Source organism: Heterodontus francisci, chromosome 29 (assembly GCF_036365525.1).
Source record: "Heterodontus francisci isolate sHetFra1 chromosome 29, sHetFra1.hap1, whole genome shotgun sequence".
In the NCBI taxonomy this organism is placed as follows: Eukaryota; Metazoa; Chordata; class Chondrichthyes; order Heterodontiformes; family Heterodontidae; genus Heterodontus; species Heterodontus francisci.
In genome coordinates, this window is record NC_090399.1 from 50,118,077 (window position 1) to 50,138,703 (window position 20,627).

Consider the following 20,627-nt stretch of genomic DNA (forward strand, 5'->3'; position numbering starts at 1 on the left):
TTTCGTCTTTTTTTTCTCTACGGGAAATATGTGGTGTGTCTTTATGACAGCAACGGATCAGTACTGCTTTAAGAACAAGCAGGCCTCAGGAGATACCAAGAAGGTTCATTCTCATTGCCTTGGATACAGGCACTTGGACTGAGCCTCGAGAGATATATTTGTTACAATTTAATTTTGAACTGGCTTATAGCGCAAACAGCCTGTTCTAACAGGGGACTCAAACAGACAGCTGTGTGTTAACACATAAAAGAACAGCTCTCAGCCCTTTTAAATTGAAGGAAGAGAATTTAGTCTGTTTATTTATGATTATTTCTCAAAATGTCAAAAAAGTCAAGCCAAAGCATAAATCTCTGATAATTGAAACTGAAGGAATGGAAGATCGGCTATGACAATCTTTTATCCCTCAAAAATTCTGAAGTCAGATTGATTCATTTAAAAAGTGATTGCAAGTCATTAATTGTTGAAATTCATCGCTGGAGAAGGAAAGCATCACTTATTGCTGGAATTAGACTACAGACTGTTCTACTGTTGAAGAATCTTTTTTCCCCATCACACGGCTGTGAGGACTTCAAGCAACATTGGACTATAAAATTGCCAGGACTCTGATTTTTTCTATTTTAAATGTTGTTTATGTCTTAGTAATAATTAAGAATTTAGTTTTTTCTAATTAAACAGTTAATTTGTTGATTTAAAGACACCTGTTTTTATTTTAAAGTTTGGTTAGCCTTAGTTGGGGGTTAATAGATGGGTCTTTCTTTTCTCCCTGTGTCTGCGTGGGTTTTCTCCGGGTGCTCCGGTTTCCTCCCACAAGCCAAAAGACTTGCAGGTTGATAGGTAAATTGACCATTATAAATTGTCACTAGTATAGGTAGGTGGTAGGGAAGTATCGGGACAGGTGGGGATGTTTGGTCGGAATATGGGATTAGTGTAGGATTAGTATAAATGGGGGGTTGATGGTAGGCACAGACTCGGTGGGCCGAAGGGCCTGTTTCAGTGCTGTATCTCTAATCTAATCTAATCTTTAATTTGGAAAGTTTAAAATGATATGTTAGGGGATCTGTGGAGGGTGGGATTGAATTAACAGTGCATTTCTCCCACCACAATCAGATTCGATATTTTGATTGGGGACTTTGACTGGAGCAGTTGGTCAAAACACTATTCATACTCGATATTCATTAATGAGGCTCTCGGAATGTGTTGCAGTGGTGCACAGTAAACTCACAAAGCGTTAGGATCAGGTGAGGAGGGGGTCACAAGACTCCCCTCTTGCCTTTCTCCTTGTTTGACCGCAACAGGGTTTATTCCTTTTTAAACAGTGGATTTGCTTACGACTTCAGTTAGTGTTTAACCTTTTACCTTTGTTATGATCATAAAGCTAAAGCCTGGCTACCCGACCCGAACCCGACCAAACCTGACTACATGTCTCGGGTCGGGTCTATATTCTGTGTCCAGCATTCAGGACTCGGGCCTGGGTCAGATTTTAATTTTATCCCAGAGCCAGGCTTTACATAAAAGAACCAACTGGACAGGTTTTCTTGATTTTAAACAAGAGGTGAGTTGGTTATACTAAAAAAAGTCTAAACCCGATCAAAATAAAAAAATAAATTCCTCTACACTTTCACTCACACACACGAGACTCACAGACGCACAAATAGATTACAGAGTGATGAGATATAGTTTGGGTTAGATTAGAGTCCAGAACAAATACAAATTATATGCAGTCTGTGGTGTCTGTTAATCCAGTTGTCTTCTGGCTGAGGTTGTGATCCTGAAGTCCTGCTCGGTGTTATTGGAGACAGTGGAGCAGGTGGTCTTCTTCCCAGGGGTCTTTGTCTTGGATCTGTTCCATCCTGTTTCCTTTGAATTGTAAGGTATTTTGGTGGCCATCTTGACTCCCAGCTTTCCTTTTTAAAAGTTTAATGTAGGTTTCCAACCGATGAATTAAAAATCCTCATTTGGCTTAGCATGTTTTTTTGAGATAAGGAATGGACAGAATCAAGGCAATTACTTAAGCTGGGCCTGAAAAATGGGAAAGAAAGGGTTAAACATTTCGTTCTGAGACAGTTTCTCATGGATTGGTCAGGGTGTGATTGCGGGAGTTTATATACAGCTCGGTATCTGTGTTAAAATGATTGTGATCACTAAACATTAATGGACATTTACAGAGATGAATAATAATGATACAGTAAAGTAACACATTTCAATGGTATATTTAAGGTGATAAAGAGTAATGATATATTTTAACTGGTTAAGATTAATGATAAATCTAAAGCAGTAAAAATAATTGTATATTTAAGGTGGTAAACATTAATGGTATATTTAAGGTATAAAGGTTAATGATATATTTAAGGTGGTAAAGATGAATGGTATATTTAAGGTATAAAGGTTAATGGTATATTTAAGGTGGTAAAGATGAATGGTATATTTAAGGTGGATTTTTGTTGTCTGCTTAGTGTCTTTTGGGTGAGACATTAAACCGAGGCTCTCTCTACTCTCTCAGGTTAGTGAAAAGATCCAATGACACTATTTTGAAGAAGATCTGGGGATTTCCCCCTGTGTTCAGCTCAATATTTATCCCTCAGCCAACAATTAAAATAGATGATTTATTACATTGCTGTTTATGGGATCTTGCTGTGCACAGAATGGCTGCCAAGTTTCAAACATTACAACAGTGACTGCATTTCAAGAGAATGTCACTACTTGTAATGCACATTGGGACATGCTGCGATGGTGAAAAGCGGTATATAAATGCAAATCTTCCTTTCTTCATATCCTTTTGTTGTTGGGGAGGGACGGATACACCTGCTGGGTAGAACACTGTCTCTGATTGCAGGCTGGACACTAACTGATCAATAGACTGAAATTAGAGACACAGGCAGGGTGAGACAGGGTCAGGAGGACAGTGAAATTATTCTGATAGGTTTTAACAGTGTCTGGGAGGGTGAGACAGGGTCAGATGGTACTGAAATTATTCTGATAGGTTTTAACAGTGTCTGGGAGGGTGAGACAGGGTCAGGAGGACAGTGAAATTATTCTGACAGGTTTTAACAGTGTCTGGGAGGGTGAGACAGGGTCAGGAGGACAGTGAAATTATTCTGACAGGTTTTAACAGTGTCTGGGAGGGTGAGACAGGGTCAGGAGGACAGTGAAATTATTCTGACAGGTTTTAACAGTGTCTGGGAGGGTGAGACAGGGCCAGGAGGACAGTGAAATTATTCTGACAGGTTTTAAAAGTGTCTGGGAGGGTGAGACAGGGTCAGGAGGACAGTGAAATTATTCTGACAGGTTTTAACAGTGTCTGGGAGGGTGAGACAGGGTCAGGAGGACAGTGAAATTATTCTGACAGGTTTTAACAGTGTCTGGGAGGGTGAGACAGGGTCAGGAGGACAGTGAAATTATTCTGACAGGTTTTAACAGTGTCTGGGAGGGTGAGACAGGGTCAGGAGGACAGTGAAATTATTCTGACAGGTTTTAACAGCGTCTGGTAGGGTGAGACAGGATCAGGAGGACAGTGAAATTATTCTGACAGGTTTTAACAGTGTCTGGGAGGGTGAGGCAGGATCAGGAGGACAGTGAAATTATTCTGACAGGTTTTAACAGTGTCTGGGAGGGTGAGACAGGGTCAGGAGGACAGTGAAATTATTCTGACAGGTTTTAACAGCGTCTGGGAGGGTGAGACAGGGTCAGGAGGACAGTGAAATTATTCTGACAGGTTTTAACAGCGTCTGGGAGGGTGAGACAGGATCAGGAGGACAGTGAAATTATTCTGACAGGTTTTAACAGCGTCTGGGAGGGTGAGACAGGATCAGGAGGACAGTGAAATTATTCTCACAGGTTTTAACAGTGTCTGGGAGGGTGAGACAGGGTCAGGAGGACAGTGAAATTATTCTGACAGGTTTTAACAGCGTCTGGGAGGGTGAGACAGGGTCAGGAGGACAGTGAAATTATTCTGACAGGTTTTAACAGTGTCTGGGAGGGTGAGACAGGGTCAGGAGGACAGTGAAATTATTCTGACAGGTTTTAACAGTGTCTGGGAGGGTGAGACAGGGTCAGGAGGACAGTGAAATTATTCTGACAGGTTTTAAAAGTGTCTGGGAGGATGAGACAGGGTCAGGAGGACAGTGAAATTATTCTGATAGGTTTTAACAGTGTCTGGGAGGGTGAGACAGGATCAGGAGGACAGTGAAATTATTCTGACAGGTTTTAACAGTGTCTGGGAGGGTGAGACAGGGTCAGGAGGACAGTGAAATTATTCTGATAGGTTTTAACAGTGTCTGGGAGGGTGAGACAGGATCAGGAGGACAGTGAAATTATTCTGACAGGTTTTAACAGTGTCTGGGAGGGTGAGGCAGGATCAGGAGGACAGTGAAATTATTCTCACAGGTTTTAACAGCGTCTGGGAGGGTGAGACAGGGTCAGGAGGACAGTGAAATTATTCTGACAGGTTTTAACAGCGTCTGGGAGGGTGAGACAGGGTCAGGAGGACAGTGAAATTATTCTGACAGGTTTTAACAGTGTCTGGGAGGGTGAGACAGGGTCAGGAGGACAGTGAAATTATTCTGACAGGTTTTAACAGTGTCTGGGACGGCGAGACAGGATCAGGAGGATAGTGAAATTATTCTGACAGGTTTTAACAGTGTCTGGGAGGGTGAGACAGGGTCAGGAGGACTGTGAAATTATTCTGACAGGTTTTAGCAGTGTCTGGGAGGGTGAGACGGGGTCAGGAGGACAGTGAAATTATTCTGACAGGTTTTAACAGTGTCTGGGAGGGTGAGACAGGGTCAGGAGGACAGTGAAATTATTCTGACAGGTTTTAACAGCGTCTGGTAGGGTGAGACAGGATCAGGAGGACAGTGAAATTATTCTGACAGGTTTTAACAGTGTCTGGGAGGGTGAGGCAGGATCAGGAGGACAGTGAAATTATTCTGACAGGTTTTAACAGTGTCTGGGAGGGTGAGACAGGGTCAGGAGGACAGTGAAATTATTCTGACAGGTTTTAACAGCGTCTGGGAGGGTGAGACAGGGTCAGGAGGACAGTGAAATTATTCTGACAGGTTTTAACAGCGTCTGGGAGGGTGAGACAGGATCAGGAGGACAGTGAAATTATTCTGACAGGTTTTAACAGCGTCTGGGAGGGTGAGACAGGATCAGGAGGACAGTGAAATTATTCTCACAGGTTTTAACAGTGTCTGGGAGGGTGAGACAGGGTCAGGAGGACAGTGAAATTATTCTGACAGGTTTTAACAGCGTCTGGGAGGGTGAGACAGGGTCAGGAGGACAGTGAAATTATTCTGACAGGTTTTAACAGTGTCTGGGAGGGTGAGACAGGGTCAGGAGGACAGTGAAATTATTCTGACAGGTTTTAACAGTGTCTGGGAGGGTGAGACAGGGTCAGGAGGACAGTGAAATTATTCTGACAGGTTTTAAAAGTGTCTGGGAGGATGAGACAGGGTCAGGAGGACAGTGAAATTATTCTGATAGGTTTTAACAGTGTCTGGGAGGGTGAGACAGGATCAGGAGGACAGTGAAATTATTCTGACAGGTTTTAACAGTGTCTGGGAGGGTGAGACAGGGTCAGGAGGACAGTGAAATTATTCTGATAGGTTTTAACAGTGTCTGGGAGGGTGAGACAGGATCAGGAGGACAGTGAAATTATTCTGACAGGTTTTAACAGTGTCTGGGAGGGTGAGGCAGGATCAGGAGGACAGTGAAATTATTCTCACAGGTTTTAACAGCGTCTGGGAGGGTGAGACAGGGTCAGGAGGACAGTGAAATTATTCTGACTGGTTTTAACAGCGTCTGGGAGGGTGAGACAGGGTCAGGAGGACAGTGAAATTATTCTGACAGGTTTTAACAGTGTCTGGGAGGGTGAGACAGGGTCAGGAGGACAGTGAAATTATTCTGACAGGTTTTAACAGTGTCTGGGAGGGTGAGACAGGGTCAGGAGGACAGTGAAATTATTCTGACAGGTTTTAACAGCGTCTGGGAGGGTGAGACAGGGTCAGGAGGACAGTGAAATTATTCTGACAGGTTTTAACAGCGTCTGGGAGGGTGAGACATGGTCAGGAGGACAGTGAAATTATTCTGACAGGTTTTAACAGCGTCTGGGAGGGCGAGACAGGGTCAGGAGGACAGTGATATTATTCTGACAGGTTTTAACAGTGTCTGGAAGGGTGAGACAGGGTCAGGAGGACAGTGAAATTATTCTGACAGGTTTTAACAGTGTCTGGGAGGGTGAGACAGGGTCAGGAGGACAGTGAAATTATTCTGACAGGTTTTAACAGTGTCTGGGAGGGTGAGACAGGATCAGGAGGACAGTGAAATTATTCTGACAGGTTTTAACAGTGTCTGGGAGGGTGAGACAGGGTCAGGAGGACAGTGAAATTATTCTGACAGGTTTTAACAGTGTCTGGGAGGGTGAGACAGGATCAGGAGGACAGTGAAATTATTCTGTCAGGTTTTAACAGTGTCTGGGCGGGTGAGACAGGATCAGGAGGACAGTGAAATTATTCTGACAGGTTTTAACAGTGTCTGGGAGGGTGAGACAGGATCAGGAGGACAGTGAAATTATTCTGACAGGTTTTAACAGTGTCTGGGAGGGTGAGACAGGATCAGGAGGACAGTGAAATTATTCTGACAGGTTTTAACAGTGTCTGGGAGGGTGAGACAGGGTCAGGAGGACAGTGAAATTATTCTGACAGGTTTTAACAGTGTCTGGGAGGGTGAGACAGGGTCAGGAGGACAGTGAAATTATTCTGACAGGTTTTAACAGTGTCTGGGAGGGTGAGACAGGGTCAGGAGGACAGTATAATTATTCTGACAGGTTTTAACAGCGTCTGGGAGGGTGAGACAGGGTCAGGAGGACAGTGTTAATGTCACAAATACATAAATAGGTGGAAATTGAAATTTCACTTACTGAATCATGAAGGAGCTGGAACAAAGACATCAGAAGCTGTGAAAAGAAAAACAGAATGTGAGAAACGTGAATAAAGTATAAAAATACAGAGTATGCGATAATCTATATCTCTGACTGGGTCCAGGATTCAATCATCTCCCAGCCTGAACAAAACAACCTCACACATGATAAATGAGCACTGAGCGGGGAATTGGAGGGTGAGGGACTGGAGGTCAGCAGTGACCTCCCCTGTGGAATTTGAGTATTTGGGTCGAGATTCTCCAGTGGTTATAAGAATGAGAGATGATCTCATTGAAAGATATAAAATTCTTTGAGAGTTTGACAGGGAAGATACTGAGAGACTGTTTCTCCTGACTGGAGAGTCTCGAACCAGGGGACACAGTCTCAGGATAAGGGGTCAGTCATTTCAGACTGAGATGAGGAGAAATGTCTTCATTCAGAGGGTTGTGAATCTTTGTAATTCTTGATCCCAGAGAGCTGTGGATACTCAGTCGATGAGGATATTCAACACAGATTGAGAGAGTCTTCAGCACGAAGGGAATCAAAGGATCTGGGAATAAAGTGGGAAAGTGGATTGGAACTGAGTTGAAGTTGAGTGTCTTGGAATCATAGAAAATTCCAGCACAGAGGGAGTCCATTCAGCCCATCCTCTTGTGTTGGATCTTTGAATGAGCCATCATGCTTGGTCCCATATCTCCACACATTGTCTGTAACCCTTTTAGTTCCACATCCTGATGTATCTGTCCAAATCCCTTTTCAAATTCTTCATGGAATCAGCTTCCATCACCTTTACAGGTCGAGTGTCCCAGATCCCAACTACTCAGAGTGAAAATTAATTTCTTCTCCTCTCCTCTCGAGTTCATTTCCCAATGATTGTAAATCTCTAACCTCCTTATTCATCACTCACCAGAGGAAATCATTTTTCTTGATCTACTCTATCAAAACCTTTCATCATCTGGAAAACTCTATGAGATGACCTCTGACCCTTCTCTGTTCCAATGGGAACAGTGCTACCTTTTCCAATCACTGCTCTTGTTGTAGATGTTCATCAATGATCTTATTGAACAATAGAACAGGCCTGAGGGACCCAGATTCCTGTTCCTATTTCTTATGTTCCTCTCCCCGAGTCAGTGACTGCAGGAGTGGAGGGGGAGAGACTGGAGATGTTCCCATTCTGATCCCTATTTCCTGAACTGTTCCCTTCTTCCTCATTCATGAAACAAACTCTCTGATGAACATTTCAATATTCTGCATGGTTAATCTTCAGCTTCGATTGTGAAATAATTCACAAACATGTCAAAACCATGGCTCGGATTTTCCCTGTTGTAAATTTAACAGAAGAACAAAGTGAAGAACAAAGTGAATTCTGGAAAAACAACTTCTAACTCTGATCCTCATCTTTTCCACTATTTGGCCATGGGATTGAGAATCCACTTTCGGAGAATTCTCAGGAGAATTTAATTCTCCAACTTTAAATCCCTGCCATTTCATTCCAAACAATCTGTCTCTCATTCACTTACTGTGAGCTGTTGTGTAGGTCATACTTGGTGAATCTGTGGAATCAAAATAAATGTCAGTTAGAATGGGGAATAACCCATTATCAGAGAGTGAGCAGACAACAAGTGTGAGGGAATAGAGATTGTGTAATAAATACACAGTCTGACACTCTCCTCCATCCTTACACTTTATATCGATACTGTAGATCTCTCCCATTCCATCTATATACAGTAGGTCAGGATGTGAGTGTCAGTGCTGGGTTTGATGTTCGACATTAGACCTGGTCTGGGCCAATCACACAAAGGAAGATCAGACAGTGAACAAGACGTCTTTATACGAGTGTACCTGTGTGTGGGAATTAAATCCGTTCATTCAACACAGTGTCCTGTACTCCCAGTACTGGAGATTCCCTCACACTCACTGTCCCCTCAGTTCTACATTCCCCTCTCTCACTTTTCCCTCTCAGTGATTGCCTCTCTCTCACTCTCCCCTCTCAGTGTCCTGTACTCCCAGTACTGGAGATTCCTCACTCTCACTCTGTCCCCTCAGTTCCACATTCCCCTCTCCCTCACTCTCCCCTCTCAGTATCCTGTACTCCCAGTACAGGAGATTCCCTCACACTCACTCTGTCCCCTCCGTTCCACATTCCCCTCTCTCAGATTCTTACCTCTCCGTTGCATTTTCCAGATGATTATTCCGATTATTCCCAATAAAACAGCCAGTGCAGCGATCACTGATCCAGTTATAATTCCAAGATGTGAGCGTCCCCCATTGTTTTCAGGGATTTCTGAAACACATTTGAATAATATCAGGATTGTCTCTCTGTTCCTGGATCCATTCCCAGTTCTGTGTTGATTGGGGACAATTTTATCTGAACCCGCCTGTTGGGAATTGTTGGGATTGGTTGAAATGCTGGTTTTACACCCGCCTGATTTCACTCTGCAGTGAAGTCACTGAAGATTCACATTGATGGTGGTGTAAATGGTCAGAGACTGAGTTCCAGAGCCCTTAAACAAGAATCAGCTGATCAGAGAGAGTCAGTATGGATTTGTGAAGGGTAGGTCACGTCTGTCTAATCTCATTGTATTTTATGGGGAGCTCACTAACATGGTGGATAAGGGAGTGTTTATGGATCTGGTCTTTATGGACTTCCAGAAGGTAATTGATCAGGTTCCATACAAGAGATTATTGACAATAATAAGAGCGTACGGAATTGGAGTTAATCTTTAACATGGGTGAAAATTTGTTGGGAGGTAGGAGACAGAGAATGGGGATAACGGGAATGTGCTCCCATTGGCAGGATGTGATAAGTTGTATTCCTCAGGGATTTGTACTGGAGCCTCAGCTTTTCACCATGTATATTAATGACCTGGATGAAGGAATAGAGAGTTGTCGATCCAAGTTTGCAGATGGCACGAAGTTAGGAGACACAGTGAAGGGACAATGACAGATTAAATGAGTGAATTCCATCTATTGTAGTTTTACCCAATGTGGGCAGTGTGAGATCATCCATGTTAAACCTGAGAAAGAGAAATCGGAAAGGTTGAACACATATAGGAAATTCGGAAATCAGTGCCCTTCAACCTGCTCCCCTATTCAACTAGATCATGGCTGATCTTCTACTTCAACACCATTTTCCTTCATATCCCCATATCCCTTGATATCTTTAATATCTGAAATCTATCAATCTGCATCTTGAATATACTCAAAGACTGAGCATTCATAGTGGAGAATTCCAAAGATTCACCACCCTCTGAGTGAAGAAATTCCTCCTCATCTCCGTCCTAATTGGCCTACCTTGTAATCTGAGACTGTGGCTCCTGGATCTTGATCCCCCAGTCAGGGAAACATCCGTCCTGCATCTACCGTGTCGAGCCCTGTCAGAATTTTGTATGCCTCAATGAGATCACCTCTCATTCTTCTAAACACCAGAGAATACAGGCTCAGTCTCCTCAATTGCTGCTTATATGATAATCCTGTCATCCCAGGAATCAGCATGGTGAACCTGCATTGCACTCCCTCTGTGGCAAATATATCCTTTATTTGGTAAGGTGACCAAAACTGTACACAGTACTGCAGGAGCGGTCTCACCAAGGCTCTATACAATTGCAGGAAGACTTCTTTACTTCTGTACTCAAATCCTCTTGCAATTCAGGCCAACATACAGAGAATACAGGCCCAGTTTTCCAAATCTCTCTTCATAGCACAGTCCCAGCATCCCGGGAACAAGTCTGGTGAACCTTTGTTGCACTCCCTCGATGGCAAGAATTTCCTTCCTCAGGTAAGGGGACCAAAACAGCACACAGTAATCCAAGTGTGGTCTAACCAAGATTCTGTACAACTGAAGCAATACTTCACTACTCCTGTTCTCAAATCCTCTTGTGATAAAGGCTAACATACCATTTGCCTTCCTAATTGTTTGCTGCACCTGTATGTTGGCTTTCAGTGACTTATGAACAAGGACACCCAGGTCCCTTTGGACATCAACACTTCCCGATTTCTCACCATTTATGAAATACTCTGCACATCTATTCCTGCTACCAAAGTGGATAATCTCACATTTTTCCACATTATATTCCATCTGCCATGTCCTTGCCCACTCACTCAGTCTGTCCAAATCCTCTTGAAGCCTCTTTGCATCTTCGTCACAACTCACATTCCCACCTAGTTTTGTGTCATCAGTAAACTTGAAAATATTACATTTGGTCTCACATCCAAACCATTGATATATATTGTGAACAACTGGGGGCCAAGCACTGTTCCTTGTGGTACCCCACTAGTTACAGCCTGTCAACTGAGAATGACCCATTTATTCCTACTCTCTGTTTTCTGTCCATTAACCAAACAATAATCTGATGGAGGTGTTTAATAAAGGCAGTCATCAGGGTAGAAACAGGGAATCTATTTTGTCCGGTGTCGGAATCCAAAACAAGAAAACATAATCTTAAAATTAAAATGAAGCCATTTAGCAGCGAAATCAGGAAACACTATCACAAAAGGCTCTGTGAAATTTTTTAAAAATTCATTCATGGGATATGGGCGTTGCTGGCTACGCTAGGATTTTATTACCCATCCCTAATTGCCCTTGAGAAGGTGGTGGTGAGCTGCCTTCTTGAACCGCTGCATTCCATATGAGGTAGGTACACCCACAGTGCTGTTAGGAAGGGAGTTCCAGGATTTTGACCCAGTGACAGTGAAGGAACGGCGATATAGTTCCAAGTCAGGATGGTGTGTGACTTGCAGGGGAACCTGCAGGTGGTGGTGTTCTCATGTATCTGCTGACCTTGTCCTTCTAGGTGGTAGTGGTCACAGGTTTGGAAGGTGCTGTCTAAGAAGCCTTGGTGCATTGCTGCAATGCATCTTGTAGATGGTACACAGTGCTGCCACTGTGCGTTGGTGGTGGAGGGAGTGAATGTTTGTGGATGGGATGCCAACCAAACGGGCTGTTTTGTCCTGCATGGTGTCGAGCTTCTTGAGTGTTGTTGGAGCTGCACCCATCCAGGCAAGTGGAGAGTATTCCACCACACTCCTGACTTGTGCCTTGTAGATGGTGGACAGGCTTTGGGGAGTCAGGAGGTGAGTTACTCGCCTCAGGATTCCTAACCTCTGACCTGCTCTTGTAGCCACGGTATTTATATGGCTACTCCAGTTCAGTTTTCGGTCAATGGTAGCCCCTAGAATGTTGATAGTGGGGGATTCAGCGATGATAATGCCGTTGAGTGTCAAGGGGTGATGGTTAGATTCTCTCTTGTTGGAGATGGTCATTGCCTGGCACGAATGTTATTTGCCACTTATCAGCCCAAGCCTGGATATTGTCCAGGTCTTGCAGCACTTCTACACAGACTGCTTCAGTATCTGAGGAGTCGCAAATGGTGCTGAACATTGTGCAATCATCAGCGAACATCCCCATTTCTGACCTTATGATTGAAAGAAGGTCACTGATGAAGCAGCTGAAGATGGTTGGGCCTAGGACACAACCCTGAGGAACTCCTGCAGTGATGTCCTGGAAGCTCAGATGATTGACCTCCAACAACCACAACCATTTTCCTTTGCACTAGGTATGACTCCAACAAGCAGAGAGTTTCCCCCCGGATTCCTATTGACTCCAGTTTTGCTAGGGCTCCTTGATCCCATACTCTGTCAAATGCTGCCTTGATGTCAAGGCTAGTCACTCTCACCTCACCTCTTGAGTTCAGCTCTTTTGTCCATGTTTGAACCAAGGCTGTAATGAGGTCAGGAGCTGAGTAGCCCTGTTGGAACCCAAACTGAGGTTATTGCTATGCAAGTGCTGCTTGATCGCACTGTTGAAGACACCTTCGATCACTGTACTGATGATTGAGAGTAGACTGATGGGGCAGTCATTAGCCATGTTGGATTTGTCCTGCTTTTTGTGTACAGGACATACCTGGACAATTTTCCACATTGCAGGGTAGATGCCAGTGTTGTAGCTGTACTGGAACAGCTTGGCTGGGGGCGCGGCAAGTTCTGAAGCACAGGTCTTCAGTACTATTGCCGGAATATTGTCAGGGCCCATAGCTTTTGCAGTATCCAGTGCCTTCAGTCATTTCTTGATATCACGTGGAGTGAATCGAATTGGCTGAAGTCTGGCATCTGTGATGCTGGGGACGTCAGGAGGAGGCTGAGATGGATCATCCACTCGGCACTTTTGGATGAAGATTGTTGCAAATGCTTCAGCCTTATCTTTTGCACTGATGTGCTGGGCTCCCCCATCATTGAGGATGGGGATATTAATGGAGCCACCTCCTCCAGTTGGTTGTTAAATGTCCACCACCATTCACGACTGGATGTGGCAGGACTGCAGAACCTAGATCAGATTGTTGGTTGTGGGATCGTTTAGCTCTGTCTATCACATGCTGCTTATGCTGTTTGGCATCCAAGTAGTCCTGGGTTGCAGCTTCACCAGGTTGAGACCTCATTTTGAGGTATGCCTGGTGCTGCTCCTGGCATGTGCTCCTGCACTCTTCATTGAACCAGTGTTGATCCCCTGACTTGATAGTAATGGTAGAGACGGCGATATGCGCTGGGCCATGAGATTACAGATTGCAGTTGAGTACAATTCTGCTGATGCTGACGGTTCACAGCACCTCGTGGATGCCCAGTCTTGCATTGCTCTATCTGTTCAAAATCTATCCCATTTAGCACAGTGGTCGTGCCACACAACACGATGGAAGGTATCCTCAATGTGAAGGTGGGACTTTATCTCCACAGGGACTGTGCGGCAGTCACTCCTACTAATACTGTCATGGTCAGATGCATTTGAAGCAGGCAGATTTGTGAGGACGAGGTCAAGTATGTTTTTCCCTCATCACCTGCCGCAGACCCAGACGAGTAGCTATGTCCTTTAGGACTCGGTCAGTAGTGGTGCTACTGAAACACTCTCGGTGATGGACATTGAAGTCCCCCACCCAGAGTACATTCTGCACCTTTACCACCCTCAGTGCTTCTTCCAAGTGGTGGTCAACATGGAGGAGTGCCGATTTGTTAGCTGAGGGTGGGTGTTAGGTGATAATCAGCAGGAGGTTTCCTTGCCCATGTTTGACCTGATGCCATGAGACTTCATGGTGTCTGGAGTCGATGTTGAGGACTCCCAGGGCAGCTCCCTCTCGACTGTATGCCTCCGTGGGACAGGACATACTCAGGAATGGTGATGGCAGTGTCTGGGACATTGTAAGGTATGCTTCAGTGAATCTGACTATGTCAGGCTGTTGTTGACTGATCTGTGGGACAGCTCTCTCAACTTTGACACAAGCCCCCAGATGTTAGTAAGGAGGACTTTGCAGGGTCAACAAGGCTGGGTTTGCTGTTGTCGTTTCCAATGCCTCGGTTGATGCCGGGTGGTCCGTCCGGTTTCACTCCTTAGCGATTTTGTGGTGGTTTGATTTTAAGAGTCAACCACATTGCTGTGGGTCTGGAGTCACATGTAGGCCAGACCAGGTAAGGACAGCAGATTTCCTTCCCTAAAGGACATTAGTGAACCAGATGGGTTTTACGACAATCAACAATGGTTGCGTGGTCATCATTAGACTAGCCTTTTAATTCTAGTTTTTTTTTTAATTAATCGAATTCAAATTCCACCTTCAAACTCATGGCCCCAGAGCATTACCCTGGGTCTCTGGGTTACTAGTCCAATATCATTACTCCAACGCTTCCCCTCTCCCTTTCAATGATTGATTTGTGTTGGGTGAGGTCAGCGAGAGATATGGAAAGACAGTGAGGAAATAGAGTTGAGGTACAGATCAGCGTTATCTCACTGAATGGAGGAATAGACATAAAGGGGCCTAATGGCCCACTCCTGTTCCGATGACAGAGACATACACGCAGACACAGGCAGACACACACACATCCAGTGCAGTTCCTTACCCCACTGATAGAGCTTGGCCTCTGCCAGGCTGCTGTGATCAATACGACAGGAGTATTGATCCTCTTCCCCAGCATTTATTTCAATCTCTTTCTGGATCTGACGGGTCCCATCGTGGTTCGGTCGCACCCCCGAGGATTGGCTCTCAGACATTACCTCTCCATTCCTTAGCCAGTTCACCTCAATCTCTACAGGATAAAATCCAGTAACCAGGCAGGAGAGAGTGAACGGCTTGAACTGACTATTGGGGTCAATTCTGGAGATGAACACTTCAGGCTGAACTGTAATGGGAAAGGATAAAAACACAAACAATACACAGACACTGAATGGAACGAGATAATGGATTCAGAGATCAGTGATGTTAGATCAGAACATGGGGTAAAAACTGAAATAAATACCTTTCCTTTGGAGATATTCCTTTCCAGCTTGCAAATGTCTCTTTAAAAGTTTAACTAGTTCTACTTCCAATTGCCATTCCCAATACTTGTTCCAGGATTCATCAGTATCCCATTTGTCTTTAAGCTTCTCTGCAATGTGATTGGTTGCGACCCATCTCATTCTGTCAGAGTCTAAACTAATCAAATCCTTTCCATCATATCCAAAACGCATCGATCTCTTAATGGAGCCATTGTCAGTGATCGCAACAGTCCTGATCCATTGCAAAGTGTGAATTCCTGTTAGTCACAAAAAATAAATCAATAATAAATAATTAAGTGTTAATGGAAAGTGTCTTTTTATAGATCACATACTGGAGGATGTTTTACCCAATTCGCTGGTTGAGAAAACTGACAGAATAGAGTACAATGCTGGTTCAACATCCTGCTCAATTTTAGTTTAAATTTAAAACACGCAGAAAAATAAAGGGTGGTATTGAAATACTGCTTTTCACCCAAACTTGTGGGCTTCCAACAGATGGTGAGGCAAATATCAGGGCCAGTTTGTGCTTCTATCTTTGGACAGTAATGGCTGGAGATTGGAGAGGCAGTCTGATAAAAGAGGAAGGGGGGGTCCTCAATCAGATAGAAATGGGGGTCAGAGTCACCGTCTGATCAGAGGGGAAAAGGGAACCAGTATCAGATAGAAATGGGGGTGAGAGTCACAGTCTGATCAGAGGGGAAAGGGGATCCAGTATCAGATAGAAATGGGGGTCAGAGTCACAGTCTCATCAGAGGGGAAAGGGGATCCAGTATCAGACAGAAATGGGGGTTAGAGTCACAGTCTGATCAGAGGGGAAAGGGGATCCAGTATCAGATAGAAATGGGGGTCAGAGTCACAGTCTGATCAGAGGAGAAAGGGGATCCAGTATCAGATGGAAATGGGGGTTAGAGTCACAGTCTGATCAGAGGGGAAAGGGGATCCAGTATCAGATAGAAATGGGGGTTAGAGTCACAGTCTGATCAGAGGAGAAAGGGGATCCTGTATCAGATAGAAATGGGGGTTAGAGTCACAGTCTGATCAGAGGGGAAAGGGGATCCTGTATCAGATAGAAATGGGGGTTAGAGTCACAGTCTGATCAGAGGGGAAAGGTGATCCTGTATCAGATAGAAGTGGGGCTTAGAGTCACAGTCTGATCAGAGGGTAAAGGGGATCTAGTATCAGATAGAAATGGGGGTTAGAGTCACAGTCTGATCAGAGGGTAAAGGGGATCCAGTATCAGATAGAAATGGGGGTTAGAGTCACAGTCTGATCAGAGGGGAAAGGAGATCCAGTATCAGATAGAAATGAGGGTTAGAGTCACAGTCTGATCAGAGCTGAAATGGGATCCAGTATCAGATAGAAATGGGGGTCAGAGTCATAGTCTGATCAGGTGGGAAAGGGGATCCAGTATCAGATAGAAATGGGGGTTAGAGTCACAGATTGATCAGAGGGGAAAGGGGATCCAGTATCAGATAGAAATGGGGGTTAGAGTCACAGATTGATCAGAGGGGAAAGGGGATCCAGTTTCAGATAGAAATGGGGGTTAGAGTCACAATCTGATCAGAGGGGAAAAGGGATCGAGTATCAGATAGAAATGGGGGTTAGAGTCACAGTCCGAACAGAGGGGAAAGGGGATCCAGTATCGGATAGAAATGGGGGTTAGAGTCACAGTCCGAACAGAGGGGAAAGGGGATCCAGTATCAGATAGAAATGGGGGGGGAAGAGTCACATACTGATCAGAGGGGAAAGGGGAACCAGTATCAGATAGAAATGGGGGGGGGGAAGAGTCACAGACTGATCAGAGGGGAAAGGGGATCCAGTATCAGATAGAAATGGGGGATAGAGTCACAGTCTGATCAGAGGGGAAAGGGGATCCAGTATCAGATAGAAATGGGGGTTAGAGTCACAGTCTGATCAGTGGGGAAAGGGGATCCAGTATCGGATAGAAATGGGGGTCAGAGTCACAGTCCGAACAGAGGGGAAAGGGGATCCAGTATCAGATAGAAATGGGGGGGGAAGAGTCACATACTGATCAGAGGGGAAAGGGGATCCAGTATCGGATAGAAATGGGGGTCAGAGTCACAGTCCGAACAGAGGGGAAAGGGGATCCAGTATCAGATAGAAATGGGGGATCGAGTCAGAGTCTGATCAGTGGGGAAAGGGGATCCAGTATCGGATAGAAATGGGGGTCAGAGTCACAGTCTGATCAGTGGGGAAAGGGGATCCAGTATCGGATAGAAATGGGGGTCAGAGTCACAGTCCGAACAGAGGGGAAAGGGGATCCTGTATCAGATAGAAATGGGGGATAGAGTCACAGTCTGATCAGTGGGGAAAGGGGATCCAGTATCGGATAGAAATGGGGGTCAGAGTCACAGTCCGAACAGAGGGGAAAGGGGATCCAGTATCAGATAGAAATGGGGGGGGAAGAGTCACATACTGATCAGAGGGGAAAGGGGAACCAGTATCAGATAGAAATGGGGGGGGGGAAGAGTCACAGACTGATCAGAGGGGAAAGGGGATCCAGTATCAGATAGAAATGGGGGATAGAGTCACAGTCTGATCAGAGGGGAAAGGGGATCTAGTATCATCTAGAAATATTGGGGTTAGAGTCACAGTCTGATCAGAGGGGAAAGGGGATCCAGTATCAGATAGAAATGGGGGTTAGAGTCACAGTCTGATCAGAGGGGAAAGGGGATCCAGTATCAGATAGAAATGGGGGTTAGAGTCACAGTCTGATCAGAGGGGAAAGGGGATCCTGTATCAGATAGAAAAGGGGGTTAGAGTCACAGACTGATCAGAGGGGAAAGGGGATCCAGTATCAGATAGAAATGGCTGCTAGAGTCACAGTCTGATCAGAGGGGAAAGGGGATCCAGTATCAGATAGAAATGGCTGCTAGAGTCACAGTCTGATCAGAGGGGAAAGGGGATCCAGTATCAGATAGAAATGGGGGTTAGAGTCACAGTCTGATCAGAGGGGAAAGGAATAGATTGAGGCAGTGGGTTTAGTTTTGAATTCATCCAGTGGTATGGGGAGAGAGCGGGGCAGTGGCATTTATTTGGGATTGATATAGGTCTATGGAGATAGAATGGGACACTGAGATTACTTTGGGATTGATACAGGTCGATGTGCAGAGAGTGGGACAGTGGGATCTGTTTGGAGATTAATCCAGGTCGATGTGGAGAGGTTGGGGCAGTGGGATTAGGTTGTGATTGATACAGGACTATTTGAACAGATTGGGGCAGTGGGATTAGTTTGTGATTGATACAGGTCTATGTGGAGAGATTGGGGCAATGAGATTAGTTTTGGTGTATGATACAGGGCTGCGGGGAGTGATTGGGGCAGTGGGATTAGTTTGGAGATTGATACAGGACTATGGGGAGAGATTGGGGCAGCGGGATTAGTTTGGAGAATGTTACAGGGCTATGGGGAGAGATTGGGGCAGTGGGATTAGTTTGGAGATTGATACAGGACTATGGGGAGAGATTGGGGCAGTGGGATGAGTTTGGTGATTGATACAGGACTATCGGGACAGATTGGGGAAGTGGGATTAGTTTGGACATTGATACAGTACTATGGGGAGAGATTGGGGCAGTGGGAAAAGTTTGGAGATTGATACAGGGCTATGGGGAGAGGTTGGGGCAATGGGATTAGTTTGGAAATTGATACAGGACTATGGGGAGAGATTGGGGCAGTGGGATTAGTTTGGAGATTGATACAGGACTATCGGGACAGATTGGGGAAGTGGGATTAGTTTGGAAATTGACAGGACTATGGGGAGAGATTGGGGCAGTGGGATGAGTTTGGTGATTGATACAGCACTATGGGGAGAGATTGGGGCAGTGGGATTTGTTTGGAGATTGATACAGTACTATCGGGACAGATTGGGGAAGTGGGATTAGTTTGGAAATTGCAACAGGACTATGGGGAGAGATTGGTGCAGTGGGAAAAGTTTGGAGATTGATACAGGGCTATGGGGAGAGGTTGGGGCAATGGGATTAGTTTGGAGATTGATACAGGGCTATGGGGAGAGATTGGGGCAATGTGATTAGTTTGGAGATTGATACAGGACTATGGGGAGAGATTGGGGCAATGAGATTAGTTATGGAGATTGATACAGGGCTTTGGGGAGAGTTGGGGCAATGAGATTAGTTTTGGAGATTGATACAGGGCTATGGGGAGAGTTGGGGCAGTGGGATTAGTTTTGGAGAATGTTACAGGGCTATGGCGAGAGATTGGGGCAGTGGGATTAGTTTGGAGATTGATACAGGACTATGGGGAGAGATTGGGGCAGTGGGATGAGTTTGGAGATTGATACAGGACTATGGGGAGAGATTGGGGCAGTGGGATGAGTTTGATGATTGATACAGAACTATTGGGACAGATTGGGGCAATGGGATTAGTTTGGAAATTGCAACAGGACTATGGGGAGAGATTGGTGCAGTGGGAAAAGTTTGGAGATTGATACAGGGCTATGGGGAGAGGTTGGGGCAATGGGATTAGTTTGGAGATTGATACAGGGCTATGGGGAGAGATTGGGGCAATGCGATTAGTTTGGAGATTGATACAGGACTATGGGGAGACATTGGGGCAATGAGATTAGTTATGGAGATTGATACAGGGCTCTGGGGAGAGATGGGGCAATGAGCTTAGTTTTAGAGATTGATACAGGACTATGGGGAGAGATTGGGGCAGTGGGATTAGTTTGGAGATTGATACAGGACTATCGGGACAGATTGAGGCAGTGGGATTAGTTTGGAGGTTGATACAGGGCTATGGGGACAGATTGGGGCAGTGGGATTAGTGTTGGAGAATGATACAGGTCTATGGGGAGAGATTGGGCTCGTGGGATTAGTTTTGGAGAATGATACAGGACCATGGAGAGAGATTGGGGCAATGAGATTCATTTTATGAGATTGATACAGGGCTCTGGGGAGAGTTTGGGGCAATGAGATTAGTTATGGAGATTGATACAGGACTATGGGGAGAGTAGGGGCAATGAGATTCGTTTTGGAGATTGCTATAGTGCTATGGGGAGAGATTGGGGCAATGTGATTAGTTTGGAGATTGATACAGGACTATGGGGAGACATTGGGGCAATGAGATTAGTTATGGAGATTGATACAGGGCTTTGGGGAGAGTTGGGGCAATGAGATTAGTTTTGGAGATTGATACAGGGCTATGAGGAGAGTTGGGGCAGTGGGATTAGTTTTGGAGATTGATACAGGACTATGGGGAGAGTTGGGGCAATGAGATTAATTATGGAGATTGATACAGGGCTATGGGGAGAGTTGGGGCAATGAGATTAATTATGGAGATTGATACAGGGCTATGGGGAGAGTTGGGGCAATGAGATTAGTTTTGGAGATTGATACAGGGCAATGGGGAGAGATTGGGGCAATGCGATTAGTTTTGGAGAT

General features: G+C 45.1%; 1 protein-coding gene across 1 annotated transcript in view; it reads right to left on the bottom strand.

Annotated features, from left to right (window-relative positions):
• Positions 1 to 265: 265 nt before the first annotated feature.
• Positions 266 to 20,627, bottom strand: part of LOC137346281 (class I histocompatibility antigen, F10 alpha chain-like) — a 29,772-nt gene continuing 9,410 nt past the window's right edge. Inside the window, exons 3-8 of the mRNA XM_068009748.1 lie at positions 15,191 to 15,466; positions 14,795 to 15,073; positions 9,081 to 9,200; positions 8,437 to 8,469; positions 6,917 to 6,952; positions 266 to 2,019 (exon numbers count right to left, since the gene is read on the bottom strand). Of these exons, the coding sequence (XP_067865849.1) occupies positions 6,921 to 6,952; positions 8,437 to 8,469; positions 9,081 to 9,200; positions 14,795 to 15,073; positions 15,191 to 15,466 (740 nt within the window). The 3' untranslated portion in view covers positions 266 to 2,019; positions 6,917 to 6,920. The remainder of the gene's footprint in view (positions 2,020 to 6,916; positions 6,953 to 8,436; positions 8,470 to 9,080; positions 9,201 to 14,794; positions 15,074 to 15,190; positions 15,467 to 20,627) is intronic.